Source organism: Mesoplodon bidens (genome assembly GCF_964165515.1).
Source record: "Mesoplodon bidens genome assembly, chromosome: 15".
NCBI classification, from domain to species: domain Eukaryota; kingdom Metazoa; phylum Chordata; class Mammalia; order Artiodactyla; family Ziphiidae; genus Mesoplodon; species Mesoplodon bidens.
Window position 1 is genome coordinate 382,693 of NC_138171.1, and position 13,812 is coordinate 396,504.

Here is a 13,812-nt window from a genome sequence, read left to right on the forward strand (position 1 = left end):
CAGTTATACATAAGCATATGTTCCCATATTTCTTCCCTCTTGCATCTCCCTCCCTCCCACCCTCCCTATCCCACCCCTCTAGGTGGTCACAAAGCACTGAGCTGGTCTCCCTGTGCTATGCGGCTGAGGGAGGCTGCAATGTTAAAAGAATAAGATAAATTATACCCACAAACTCCCAATCTTTCCTGAAACGTTGCAATCTTGAACCCTATTGTAGGAAGCAGAAGATTCCAGGAGACATTCTACAAATGAAGGACTCTAAACCCTGTGGTTGGATAAGGAATTCTGGAAGGAAGGTATCCTCACCCGAGGAGAGCAGGTTCCTATACTTGTCTAACATCACATACCTGGACAGTTCCCACTGATCTTGGTCCAGGCATTCTCACTCCTCTTGAGAGAAATCTATGGCCATATCCTGGAATGTCAGCAGTCCCTGAAATTAAAAGTACACATGCCGTCTGGCCACGGGAAGAGTTCATAATGTGACCCAAGAAGAAAACAGCAAGTTAAGAGAACTGGTTTTAATTTAGAAGAGTGTCTTCAATTATCCACTAATATATATATATACACATATATATATATATATATATATATATATATGTGTATATATATATATATATATTTTTTTTTAACAAAGTAAGTTTCTCTATCTTATTTCTAACTACAAGAAAAGAGTGTGGCATGTGATCCACAAAACCAGTATAGAGACTATACTTATCTGGAAAAGAAATGTTAAAATGATGGCTTCAACACAGGCATATGCATTTTTGAGTGTTTTATTTATATCAAATTGGATAAAATGTGTGTATTTCTCAGACAGAAAAGACGTGTCGAGGTAGAAATGTACCTTTCAACTATTCATGGGTACACAAGTACACTGGGGAGATTGTAAAAGTTCAGATTGTGATTCAGTAGGTCCGGTGGGCCTGAGTTCTATTTTTTTTTTTTTTTTTTTTTTTTTTTTTGCGGTAGGCGGGCCTCTCACTGTTGTGGCCTCTCCCCTTGCAGAGCACAGGCTCCGGACGCGCAGGCTTAGCAGCCATGGCTCACGGGCCCAGCCGCTCTGCGGCATGTGGGATCTTCCCAGACCGGGGCACGAACCCGTGTCCCCTGCATCGGCAGGCGGACTCTCAACCACTGCGCCACCAGGGAAGCCCTGAGTTCTATTTTTTTAACAAGCTCACTTTTAACTAGTGATGCCACAGTCTCTGATTCATTAACGACAATTGTGAATAGCAGAGACATAATTAGAAAGGTAAAATTTCATATTTAATTTTGAACTTAAAGTGTTTTATGGATTTTACACCTTTAATAGGATAGTAAGCACAGCAGCAACAATCATTTGTGAATATTTACTATAGACCGTGTATCTTTCTAACTTTGTAGTGTAGGACTCCAGGAAAAATGCCTGGGCTGCGGTCACAGTGGGCGGGGCCCTCAGGCCGGGCCGCCCCTCCAGGACCCCCGACGGGGCCCTGCGCTCCTGGCGGCTCCCTCCCCCGGCGCCTCCGTCCCTCCCAGAAGGCCTCGGGGCAGAGCGGTCCCACCCGCTGCGCCCAGAACGGAGCCCGCGTTTCCGCAGAGCTGGAGCTCCCGGCTCGGGGTCTCTTCCCTCCGCCTTCACGGAACTGCCCCGGAGCCCGCGGCGAGGGCGGCCTCACTGACGCTGCCGGCTCTGGAGGGGCCCCGGAGGCCGAAGCCGCGACAGTCGTGCGGACGGCGGGCCGGGTAAGTGGGCGCCGACCCTCCGCCTGGTACGGTGCCCTGGCGGCAGGGCAAGACCAGCTTCTGAGGGGCAGGGGTTCGCTGCCACCCGCCGCTGCTGTGCAGAAAGGGCGGCCCCCAGCGTCTGGTCCCGGGAACTTCGGTCCCTCCTCTCGGCCCTGCCCTCGGCCTGGCTCGCGGGGCCCAGTGGGGCGTGGGGAGGGGGTCGGCCTGAGTGTCCTGAGGGGAAACGGGGCAAGGGAGGCGCAGGGCCCGGCTGCAGCGTCAGCGCGCCTCCCCCCGACTGCGGGGAAGGCGGCTAAAAACTCCTCCCGAGGCTCGCAGGCCCCTTATTCAGCGGAGTCCCTCTGCCCTCCTTCCTCCCTGAGCTAAAGGACCGGGGGGAGGGGACAGGGCAGGGCACTGGCGCAGGTAATGGGGACCATCAGCAGGTGATTGTTAACTAAGGAAAACCGGCTCTCCCAACGTGAGGAATGCAGCGCTTTTCTTTGTTTGCGGAGATGCCAGAGGCTGGGCTCCCTGAATTCCTTCCTTTCATATGCACCTCAGCGCTCTGGGGCCTGCATTCTGTATTCGCATATCCTGAGATCCTCAGGGCTCGCGGCTCACACTGGAGGGCTGCAAGGGCTGATGACTGTGATATCCTTTGTTTACTGAGATGGCAAGAAATATTCCATTTCTCACCGGCTTGAGGGGCACAGAGTGAAAAGGGTAGGAGAATCTCACTCGGCATGTACTTTGGTTTACACATAGATAATATGTACACTTAACTGTGCTACTAGAGGTTCTCAAGTGTGATCAATTGTACTACTGCCCTCTATGGATGCATTTCATGAATATCATAAGATACATGCCTATAGAATTGACTTAATCCATTTAAATAGGATAATGGTTTTTAAAGGAAACATAATAGAAATATAACAAAAAACCCCTTACCACTAAAGGCTGGGTCTGGAGCAACCTAAATAAATGTTCCATTGTTAAAATTTTGAAAGATGTATTCAATAGAAGTATCAACAAAAATGACAAATAATGAGGGCAGCAGAATGTTGAAATGTTCTATCTTTATCCTTAAAGTGGCAGAACATCATGTATTAGTAGGCGCTAGGGGCAGAAGATGCCTGATTTTATACCTTTGTCATATTTGTACAGTTGTTTCAACAAGTAACTTAAAGACCAAATGGAAAAAAAGGAGGTTTGTGCCTGAGATCATGTTGATGTGAAACCAGGGATGGCCACCTTGTTCCAGGTGAGTTAAGTTTACCTGGCAGGTAGATCACAGAGCTCCTGAGAAGCAAGGGTTGGAATTTTTCTGCTGGGTGCCCCTTAGGTTCTGTGACTTGACTGATTGTGAGTCATGTTTCGGGAAAGACCTGATCACAGGAAAAGGGTGGGGAAGAGTGATTTGGGGAGCAGCTAACAACATGCATCACGGCTCATGGCTTGAATGAATTTTAAAGAAACAGGAAAACAAATGCTTCTTATGGAATCAGAGAATGTCCAGCCGGACAATCCCAGAAAATGAGGAACACCCATCCCATTTTCCAGATGAGAAAACAGAGGCCCAGCAAGGTGAAATCCCTCACCCAAGTTGCACCCGTCTCTCCTCCCCACTACATGGTTCATGAAAGCACGACTTTTCCTGTCGTGATCACTGCTGAACCCCAAAAAGGACCAGGCATCTAGCCGCTGCTCCAAAAATTTTGGTTGACTGTAGGAACAATGCTATTTCTTTCTTTCTCACTCTTATTCAGGATTGTGCCAAGAACTCCCCAGGCTGCAATGTAATTCGATAAATGTAAATATTAATTGAGTTTTGTTGTGATGAGGACTTAGGCTTTGGAGGTAACAGACTTGGTTCAGATCTTGGTTCTGCCACTCAATAGCTGTTTGGCTTTGGGAAAATTACTAAACCTCTCTGAGCTTATTTCCTCCTTTGTAAAGTGGGGATAAATGTATCTGAGCCAGCAGAGCACCTGCATGAGAGATGTGCACTAAATATTGGTCTTTCTCACTCTCCCACGCCATCTCTGTGCTTCCCAGAGAAGTTGTACAGAAGGATAGAGTACTTTTTAAAATTAATTAATTAATTAATTAATTTTTGGCTGTGTTGGGTCTTCGTTGCTGTGCGCGGTCTTTCTCCAGTTGCGGCGAGCGGGGGCTACTCTTTGTTGTGGTGCGCGGGCTTCTCATTGCAGTGGCTTCTCTTGCTGCTCTTGTTGTGGAACACCGGCTCTAGGCACACGGGCTTCAATAGTTGTGGCCTGCAGGTTCACTAGTTGTGGCGCATGGGCATAGCTGCTCCGCAGCATGTGAGATCTTCCCTGACCAGGGCTCGAACCCATGTCCCCTGCGTTGGCAGGCATATTCTTAACCACTGCACCACCAGGGAAGTCCAATATAGTACTTTATAAAGAGGGGTTTTAATTGATTTCAGATAGTGTACCTGTTTCTTGTAGAGAAGATTTTTCCACTATAGAAACATTAACATACAATAGCACTACAAATGCAGTATTCTATGGGTTAGATATTATCAGTAAATTTTATAAGTAATTGGGCAAAGGCCAAAGCACTAGGTACTGGGGAGTAAGAAGTCTCAAGTCTGGGGTGCCCCCCCACCCCAATTTCAAGAGCAGGGTGTGTTTTTCAAATCCATATTTCATCTGGTCTTTGTTTCTCATCCATCCTCTGTGTCTGCCTTTCACAAAAGGCTCAGATCCTCCACTTTCACACCCTCCTGGCTGGCTGTGCCCCAGCTCCCGTCCTGGAACCTCTGCACGCATGGGTGTGTCTGCTCTCCCTGGGCCTCACCAGCTTTGCCAGGGAGCTGCTGTATCGTGCACTGCTAGCTGTACCCCAGAGTGCCTAGACCCTTCTGGTACATGAAGTACACCCTCATCACCATGAGTGCACGCCCATCCCCTTACCTTATATCCTGCCTCTAAGCCAGGCTTGGGGGTGACTAGTGTGCATTCAGCTATGTGAGGTGCTGGGATCAAAGTGAAGTTCCCAACTTTTGAAGTTGCAGGCTTGAGGGGCACACAGTGATTTAAAGTCGGGTCACCTGACCTAAAGGGGGGGCTGATTGCTTTAAAGCCAGGGCAGCTGACTTAAACCCTGCGTCCCTCCGCTGCAGGACGAGACCAACTTTGGCGCTGCTCGGGTTTGCTCCAAGCCAGCACTGCTGTGCAGGAAGAGCTTCCAGGAGTGCCTTAGTGCGGGGGGGGGACTTGGTCCGTTGTCTTGCCGCTGCCCTCAGAGCGGGACCACCTGCTCTTCTGGAGGAGAATCAGGGAGGGGGAAGTGCAGAGTCCCGGCTGGAGTTGCGGCACCCCTTGTCTGATGGCAGGGAAGGGGGGACGGGGCTGTGTGGTGTCCTGGGGCTGGACTCACCAGGTCGACTCAGCCTCTCAGCCTCCTAACCTCACCCCACACACCCCACAAGAGTCTCCAATAATATGTAATTGTGCCTTAAGTTCTCGGTCTTCAAACTCATACCCAGGCTCCCAGGTCCCTTGATTTAGCCAATTCCTCTGTGCTCTTTCTTCTATTAGATACAGTCCCAGAGGGAGGGGCTGGGGGATGGGACTGGAGGGACCCCGACAGCACTGGCCTAGGCTGACTAAAGAGATCCAGGGCCAGCGCTATCACACATGTGCGAGGACCCTTAAGGCACAATCGAGGGGGCCAGTTAGAGGCAGTCCTTGTTGCCTCAAGTGAGTATGGATCACTGTTGGGTGGGGAGCATGCTGACCCCTGAGAAGTACTGTTAGAAGGATGTGTTCCTCCCTCGGCTTCAAGGACGTGGGTGGCCTTCAGGGCTCCATTTCCCCTCCAGACCTCCAGGGCTGACTGCACCCCAGCGGCCTTGCAGACCTGGCTTCCTGTCCCAGAACTTGCCAGGCTCCAGAAGAATCCAGACTGCAGAGATGGTGCTTGAGCGCTCCAGCTTAAGAAGTGCTGTCCCTGGGGACCCAACAGTGGAGGGAGGAAGGGTGAAGGGAGTAGGGGGGTGGGGTTGGGAGGGGTGGCTGCCCTGGGAGATGTTGAGAGAGAAATATCGCCCCCCACACCCCCTGCTCCCTGCAACTGACTGACCCACTGATGCCATAGGATCTCAGGCCCTTTTAGTCAGAGATGCCTCGGTTTCTTTACTCCTGCGTTCAAAACTATGCAAAACCAACTCTTCATCCTCTTGCTGCCTGGCCAGGACTTGTAAAGCACTGTTCTTTTGGAGCACTCGTTCCGTAAACTGCAGTTTGGAGCTGTCCCAGCTATTTAAAGGTGTTCTCCTTAAACTGAGACTAAATCCTACTCTTTTGGAAAAACGCCCTGCACTTCCGAGGAGATCATGTTTTCTGCCCATTCCTTCCTTCTACTTCCCTCTTAAGAAGCCCTGTGCTCAAAGGGCTTGGTGACTTATTTTTTGCTTGATGTCAAAAAGAAACCTTCCCCATGCACCACAAAAATCTTTCCTGGAGCATAGGTGTTTCAAAACCATGACCGTGTTTTGCAGTCAGTATACACTGGGTAGACTGCCTAGCAGTCCCTCCAAGAGCCAGAGGTGAGCGTAATCAACTTATCTGATTGGATGCCCTTCAAGTTTAGGAAGGTCCCATTCTTATGCCCCAGCAGATAAGACAGGGCCCTGGATGGCTGTGGCTGTGATTAGGTAACTTCTGATGATTTTATTTCCCTTACTGAGCTGCTGCTTCTAGGTTAAATTCATTTTATTACCTGTCCTTTTTTTTTTTTTTTTTTGCGGTACGCGGGCCGCTCACTGTTGTGGTTTCTCCCGTCGTGGAGCACAGGCTCCGGACGCACAGGCTCAGCGGCCATGGCTCATAGGCCTAGCCGCTCCGCGGCATGTGGGATCCTCCCGTACTGGGGCATGAACCTGTGTCCCCCGCATTGCAGGTGGACTCTCAACCACTGCGCCACCAGAGAAGCCCTACCTGTACATTTTTAAAGAAAGACTGAAAAAGTCACTGTAATAGGTCAGGAGTCTGAGCTCAGGGTTAGTCAAAGGTACTCACAGGGAGGAAGGTGGATAAACATAGGTGCGTAAAATAGGAGGGTTGGCAAGTACAGCCAGGACGACCGGGTTCACCGTACGCACTAATAAAGGCCAGAATCTCCTCATTTATCTCTGGTGGGAAGTTCTGATGGTTTCTCAGGATCAAACTCAAATCATATTCAAACTAGGGGGCTTCCCAGAAGGCGCTGAAGCACCGGCAGAGCCCACCTGCGCTCCCACCTTGGCACTCCAGGATCCTAGTTGGGTTTGGAGATGGGGTTGCTGTAACCCCAAGGAGGTGAGCAGAGAGGAGGAGTTGATTACCGGTCTCCTCTGACTCTCTGGCCAAATTGCCTGGCTTCACGGGGGGGCAGAGTTTTGCTTTGAGCAACTTATGGGGCACTTCCAGACTGGTGGGGTTGCCCAGTGGCCCGACAGTCTGACAGGCTGGCTGCGGTGTGACCGCCCTTTGTTTCTTCAGAATCTGTTCATCAGGAGGTGCATGGTTGCGGAAGCCCATTCACCGCCCCCCACCGAGGGCGATGGCACCTTCCCTGGCTTTACCCTATGATCACCAGGTACTTGAAATGAATGCAAGGTTTTTGACTTCAAGGAAGAGCTCACATAACCCCTTCTGCCTCATAATGTGTGGGATTTACTATAATGGAAGGACATTATAAAGAACAGGTAGAAAACCCACCTGTTGGTCTCCATGTAGGAGTTTATTTTGCATGAACCTCTCCTACACGAGTAGATAGCAGAGGTTTATTTTTGTTCCCGTGTGTGTAGTTGTGGCAGAGGACGTAGGTATGGTGGTTTGAAGCCCTCAAAGAAATATTCTCAGAATTCTCAAGACTTCTCTTGATTGGAACCGAAAGAGACCTGGAAAAGGAGGAAAAGCAAAGGAGGAGGGAGAACGAATGGCTGTTTCTCAGTAAATTCGCCTTCCTGGTTGATTTTTCTGTCTTCTCATTTCTTTTAACTTCTATGTATGTCTAATGGAATGATGTAGAAAGGCTGATTTTTATGCTTTGAAAGATTTTACATCACAAGGAAACTAGAAGTGGCTAACAGAACTTATTCACATCAATGTTACATAGAGACTTTGATATTAAATTTGTATACTAAAATGGGTTAATCCAAATTTTCTCTTTCTTTTTGAGTGAACATTTGTAACATATTTTTGTAGATAATAATTTATCCTAGATATACAAAATTGTGAGAATGGGTACCATTTTTCACCACTTAAATGATTTCTTTTAAATGAATAGATCGTACACTTTAAAGGCCAATGTTGTCTTACATGTTGTTTTTTAATTCCTTGATTTCCAAAACTTGTGTTTATTTAATTGATTTCTATCTAATAATCTGTCTCTCCTTTATTGTTTCTTACTTTATATTTTATTGATCTATAGTTAATTTACATTATTATATTCATTTCAGAGGTACAACATAGTGACTCATAAATGTTTAGGTTCTTCTCCATTTATACTTATTATAAAAGAGTGGCTCTATTCCCCATGCTATACAGAACGTCACTGTAGATTATTGATTTTATACATAGTGGATTCTTCCTCAGAATCTCCTACCACTATTTTGCTCCTCCACCCTGTCTCTCCCTGCTGGTAACCACTAGTCTGTTCTTTAATCTGTGAGTCTGTTTCATTGTTGTTGTTGTTGTATTCAATGTTTTAGATGCCACGTGTAAGTGATAACCTACCAGGCTTGTTTTCTCTGCGGCTTATTTTACTAAGCATAATACCCTCCAAGTCCATCCATGTTCTTGCAAATAGCAAAATTTCATTTTTTGCTGAAGTCATCATAAATATCATTTTTTTATCCCCTAACCTATTGATGAACACTTAGTTTGACTCTATATCTTGGCTATGGCAAATAACACTGTTATGAACATTGGTGTGCAGTTAATTTTTTTTAAAATAGTGTTTTTGTTTTCTTCTGATATACCCAAGAGGGAAATTGCTGGATATTATGGTAGTTCTATTTTTAGTTTTTTGTGGAACCTGCATTCTTCTTTCCACAGTAGCTGCACTACTTCACATTCACATCAAGAGTTTACAAGAGTTTCCCTTTCTCCACATCCTCACTAACCTTTGTTATTTGTGACCTTTTTGATGACAGCCATTCTGACAAGACTGAGGTGATATATCTCATAGTTTTGATTTGCATTTTATTGCCGATTAGCTATGTTTAGCATCTTTGTGCATTCTGGCTGTCTATCTGTATTTTTTCCTTGGAAAAATGTCTATTTACGTCTTCTCATTTTTAAAAAAAATATTTTGGGTGCAGTTCTGATATTGAGTTGTATGTGCTGTTTCTGTAGTTTAGATATGAACCCTTGGTTGGTCATCCTTTTGGTGTTAACCTCTTATCATGTGCAAATATTGTCTCTCCTTCAGCAGGTTGTCTTTTCATTTTGTCTTTGGTTTCCTTTGCTGTGCAAAATCTTTTAAGTTTAGTGAAGTCCCATTTGTTTATTTTTGCTTTTGTTTCATTTGCCTTAGTAGACTGAACGCAAAACTGTTGCTATCATTTATGTTGAAGAATGTTCTTTATTTTCCTCTCGGGGTTTTATGGTCCCACATTTAGGTCTTTATTCAGTTTTGCGTTAATTTTATATACGGTGTGCTAAAATACTCTAATTTTATTCTTTTCCATGTAGCTGACCAGTTTTCCTAGTACCACTTATTGAAGAGACAGTTCTTTCTCCATATTTCCTGCTTTGTCATAAATCAATTAAATATACGTGTGTGGGCTTATTTCTGGGATCTCTATGCTATTCCATTCCAGTGATCTTTGTGTCTGTTTTTGCTCCAGTTCGATTCTCTTTGATTACTGTCGCTTTGCAGTATAATCTGAAGTCAAGGTGTGTGATGCCTCCAGCTCTGTACTTTCCCAAGATTGTTTGGCTATTTGGAATCTTTGTGTTTCTATACAAATTTTAAAATTACTTTTTCAGGTTTTGTGAAAATGCTCTGGTATTCTGATAGGGATTGCATTAAATCTGTAGATTGTCTTTGGCAGTATGGTTATTTTAACAGTATTAATTCTTCCAGTCCATGCACCTGCTATATTTTCCCATCTTTTTCTGTTGCCTTCAACTTCTTTCACCAATGGCTGATACATTTCTGAGTACATGTCTTTTACCTGCTTAGGTGTGTTTGTTCCTAGGTATCTTATTCTTTTTGGTGTGATTGCATATGGTATTGTTTTCTTAATTTTTTTTTTCTTTCTGACAGCTTGGAGTTTTGTTTTTTTCTTCTTTTTCTAATTCCTTCAGATGTAATGTTAGGTTGTTTATTTGATATTTTTCTTGTTTCCTAAGAATAAGCTTGTATCACTATAACTTCCCCCTGTGAACTGCGTTGGCTGTGTCCCATCGATTTTGGATCACTGTGTGTTCATTTTCATTTCTCTTGGGTATTTTTAGAATCCCTCTTTAATTTCTTCACTGTTCCTTTCTTCCCCTTTTATTCGTCTGTGATGTGAGGACTCTCTTTAATATGATGTTTGGATTTCTTTCAGGTGTGTGTGTGTGTGTGTGTGTTTGTGTGTGATTATTTCAGTTGCTGAGCTCTTAGTTTCACGTGGACACTAACAACCCTGCATTGTTACTCTGCTCCCCCACAGTTACTGAATTTGACCTTATATTTTACATCTACTTGTTTTGTGTGTCCCTTAACTTCTTATTGTGAATACAGATGATTTTTTTTTACTGTTTTCTTTCATCCTTCCTATTACCTGTGTACATGGTTGATTTACTGCCTTTGTTGAATATTTGCCTTATCCAATGAGGTTTTTCCGTTAGTAAGTTTCCTTTTCTAATTTTTATGCTTCAGTCATGGCCTTTTCTTTTTCACTGAGAAAAGCCCCTTTAAGATTTCTCATAAAGCTGGTTTGGCGATGCTGTGCTCTTTTAGTTTTGCTTCTCTGTAAAACTTTAGATCTCACCATCAAATCTGAAGGAGAGCCTTGCTGGGTAGAGTATTTTTGGTTATAGGCTTTTCCCTTTCATGACTTTAAATATACCATGCCACTCCCTTCCGGCATGCAGAGGTTATCCTGAAAAGTCAGCTGATAACTTAATGCAAGTTCGCATGTTTGTAACTTGTTGCTTTTCCTTTGCTCCTTTTAATAGTGTCTTTTTATCTTTATTTTTTTGCCATTTTAATTACAGTGAGTCTTGGTGTGGTCCTCTTTGGGTTGATCCTGTTTTGGCCTTACTGTGTTTACTGGACTTGGATGTCTGTTTTCTTTCCCAGGTTATGGAAGTTTTCAGCTCTTATGTCTTCAGGTATGCTCTACACTGCTTTCTCTTTCCTTTTTGCTTCTGGGACCAGTATAATGCAAATATTAGTACACCCGATGTTTCACATGTCTGTTCAACTTTCTTCATTTCATTTTAATCTATTGTTTTACAGTTCATCTTCAGTGATTGCCAGTACTCTGTCCTTCAGTTTTCTGATTCATTCCTCTGTGTCATTTAGTCTACAGTAGTTTCCTTTTAGTGTATTTTTCATTTCAGTTATTGTATTCCTCATCTCTGTTTTGTTGTTCTTTAATGCTCTAACTCTTTTTTAAAAAATTCTACCTTCTTGCTCTGGTCGTCCATTCTTCTCCTGAGTTCTTTGATCATCTTTATAGTCATTACCTTGAACTATTTTTTGAGGAGATTGGTTACCTCCACTTCACTTAGATCTTCTTCTGAGTTCTTATCTTGTTCCTTCATTTGGATCGTGTTTCAGTGTCACCTCATTTTTCTTAACTTGCTGTTTTTATTGCTATGTATGTAGTAGGTTCGTTACATTTCCTGACCTTCTAGAAGTGGCCTTTTGTAGGAGAGGTCCTATGTGTCCCAGCAGCCCAATGTCCCCTGGTCACTAGAACTATATGTTCTAGGTGTACCCCCTATGTGGGCTACTTGGGCTCTTCTACTGTGGTGGGCTGACTGCTGTGGGTGTTCTGGTAGGCTTGGCTGCCCCCAGAGTGCTTGTTTGCCAGACTCTGGCTTGTATGGAAGCTGTCTGTGTGGCTTGGTGAGCCTAAATCATAAGGCAGCTGGCTGCACAACTCTGGGGGACACCAAATCTAGTGCTGGTTCACTTATGGGTAGAATTGCAGTCCAGGTGATATCAGGGCTAGTGCCCAGTCACTGCGGTGATGCTGGCTACTGGGAGGAAGACACAGGTCCTGAGTTCTGGCTGCAGGGCCCAGGAGTCTCAGAGTTGGTGTTGGATCACTGTTCCTGACACAGCTGTCTGCAGGGTCTGGGGTATCCCTAATCTTGTGCTGTCATTCTGATGGGCAGGGTCAAGACCCAAGTGAGTGCATGGCTGCTTGTGGCCTGCAAGTGAGTGTTCTGGTCACACAGGCTGCTGGGCTGTGGTATTCCTGGAGCTGGTGTGTGCCTGTTGGTGTATGAGGCTGATCCCACTGCTAGAGCAGATTTGCTGTTGGGTAGGTCCAAGCTCCATCCAGTCCCTGTGCAGTAATCACCTGCCGACGGTGAGACTGATTCCAAGGCCAGAGCAGGCTCACTTGTCAGAGGGGCCAAGGACTCTGGGGCTGGTGCCTCTCCACTTAGGTGTGGAGGCTGGTCCTGGGGCTTTTGGTGGCTGGGCCCATGTCCAGCGGCAGCTGTGCATTGAGAGGGTCTGAAAGCAGCCTGTTTGCTGGTGGATGGGGCTATGCCCCTGCTCAGTTAGTTGCTTGGCCTGCAGCATCCTAGTACTTGTGTCTATAGTCTGGTGGAAATAGGTAGGGCTAGACCCTGAGGCTAAAAAGACAGAGGGAGGACTCTGAAATAATGCTTGCTGGTACCAGTGGCCACGAGGTAGAAGGAGCTCCCCCAAGTGGCTGCTGCCAGTGTCTATGTCCCTGAGGCTGTGCTGTAGTTGCCTCTGGACTCTCTGGGAGACTCTCCAAGATCAGGAGGTAGGTGTGACCCAGGATCCGTTCAAATGAGTCATACCTGAGGTTTCTAAGGAGTTATATACACAGTTGCTATTTGGATTGCTTGTTGATGAAGATAAGTGGAAAAACTAGAGTCGTTTCCAAGTGTAGGTAAGATATAATGAGAGGATGGAGGTGGGAAGTAGGGAGGCCCAGAGAAAAGTGGGAAGGTCATACTGGGCCAAGATGGTGGTAATATCCAGCAGAATGGATGGTAGGGCAGACTGTGGTTTCATCTTTATTATTTCGGCTCCCCACCTCATCCTTAATAATTCTTTGGGAATATTTCATTGCTCTGTGATGCAGGTACAGAATTCGAGTGAGGAGACTACACCCTCAGCGTCCAGCTGTCTGAGTCCTCAGTGTGCTTCAAATGATGGAGAACTATTGCTTCTTTATGAGAAGAGTTAGTACCTCGTAGCTAAGCTTTAGCTGGAGCTTATGCAGGATTGATTCCAACTTATATATACTGTTGGCATGGAGGTTCCTCCTCCTCTTTTCTTGACCATTATGAAATGAATCTATACTTCTCAATATTTGTGTATATCAGATAAATACATTAAGTAAAGGAATCTTATATATTGCTCCCTGCATAGTTTGCTCTTTCTTGTTTCTCTTTTACCTTTACTAAATTAGCACAGTGAGAGACCGTGCAATGTTCTGATCAGGAGAGATTAGAACATCATATTTCTAGAGAGGTTGGTGGGACAGAGCAGGGGTCCCAGTGAGAATCAAAGCTTCTGTTTCTACTTGGAAGTGTACCTGTATAGAGTAGAGGGCTCCAGGAAATATCCTAGAATATTGCAATGTCCCTGCGGGAGATCATTAAGAGAGGCAGGATCTGGTCCCAGATCACTGTACTATGACATGTTTGTCAGTCATCTGGTGTGAGATTCTCAGAGCCAATCCCATATGGTAAGGCTGAGTGCAGAGTATGAAGCACCTGTGAAAGCCTTTGATTGAATGTTAAAGATGAAGCTCTGATTTTGGGGAGAATTTTCTTACCTGACTGAATGTCACCCTTCTGTGGGGATGAGATTCTGTGCTTTTCTTCTCTTGATGACCACTGACTGAAAGTCATTAGAGGATCATGTCTAGAC

General features: G+C 45.4%; 1 protein-coding gene across 4 annotated transcripts in view; it reads left to right on the forward strand.

Annotated features, from left to right (window-relative positions):
- Positions 1 to 1,252: 1,252 nt before the first annotated feature.
- The window catches only part of LOC308629265 (uncharacterized protein), a 61,632-nt gene continuing 49,072 nt past the window's right edge, over positions 1,253 to 13,812 (forward strand). For 3 of the 4 annotated variants that reach the window (XM_081256874.1, XM_081256873.1, XM_081256872.1), the window contains exon 1: positions 1,253 to 1,728. In XM_081256874.1, coding sequence (XP_081113000.1) covers positions 1,405 to 1,728 — 324 coding nt within the window. In that variant the 5' untranslated portion in view covers positions 1,253 to 1,404. Of the gene's footprint in view, positions 1,729 to 2,877; positions 2,964 to 13,812 lie in introns of those variants that run through there. The other variant, XR_014017645.1, reaches the window with a different exon arrangement.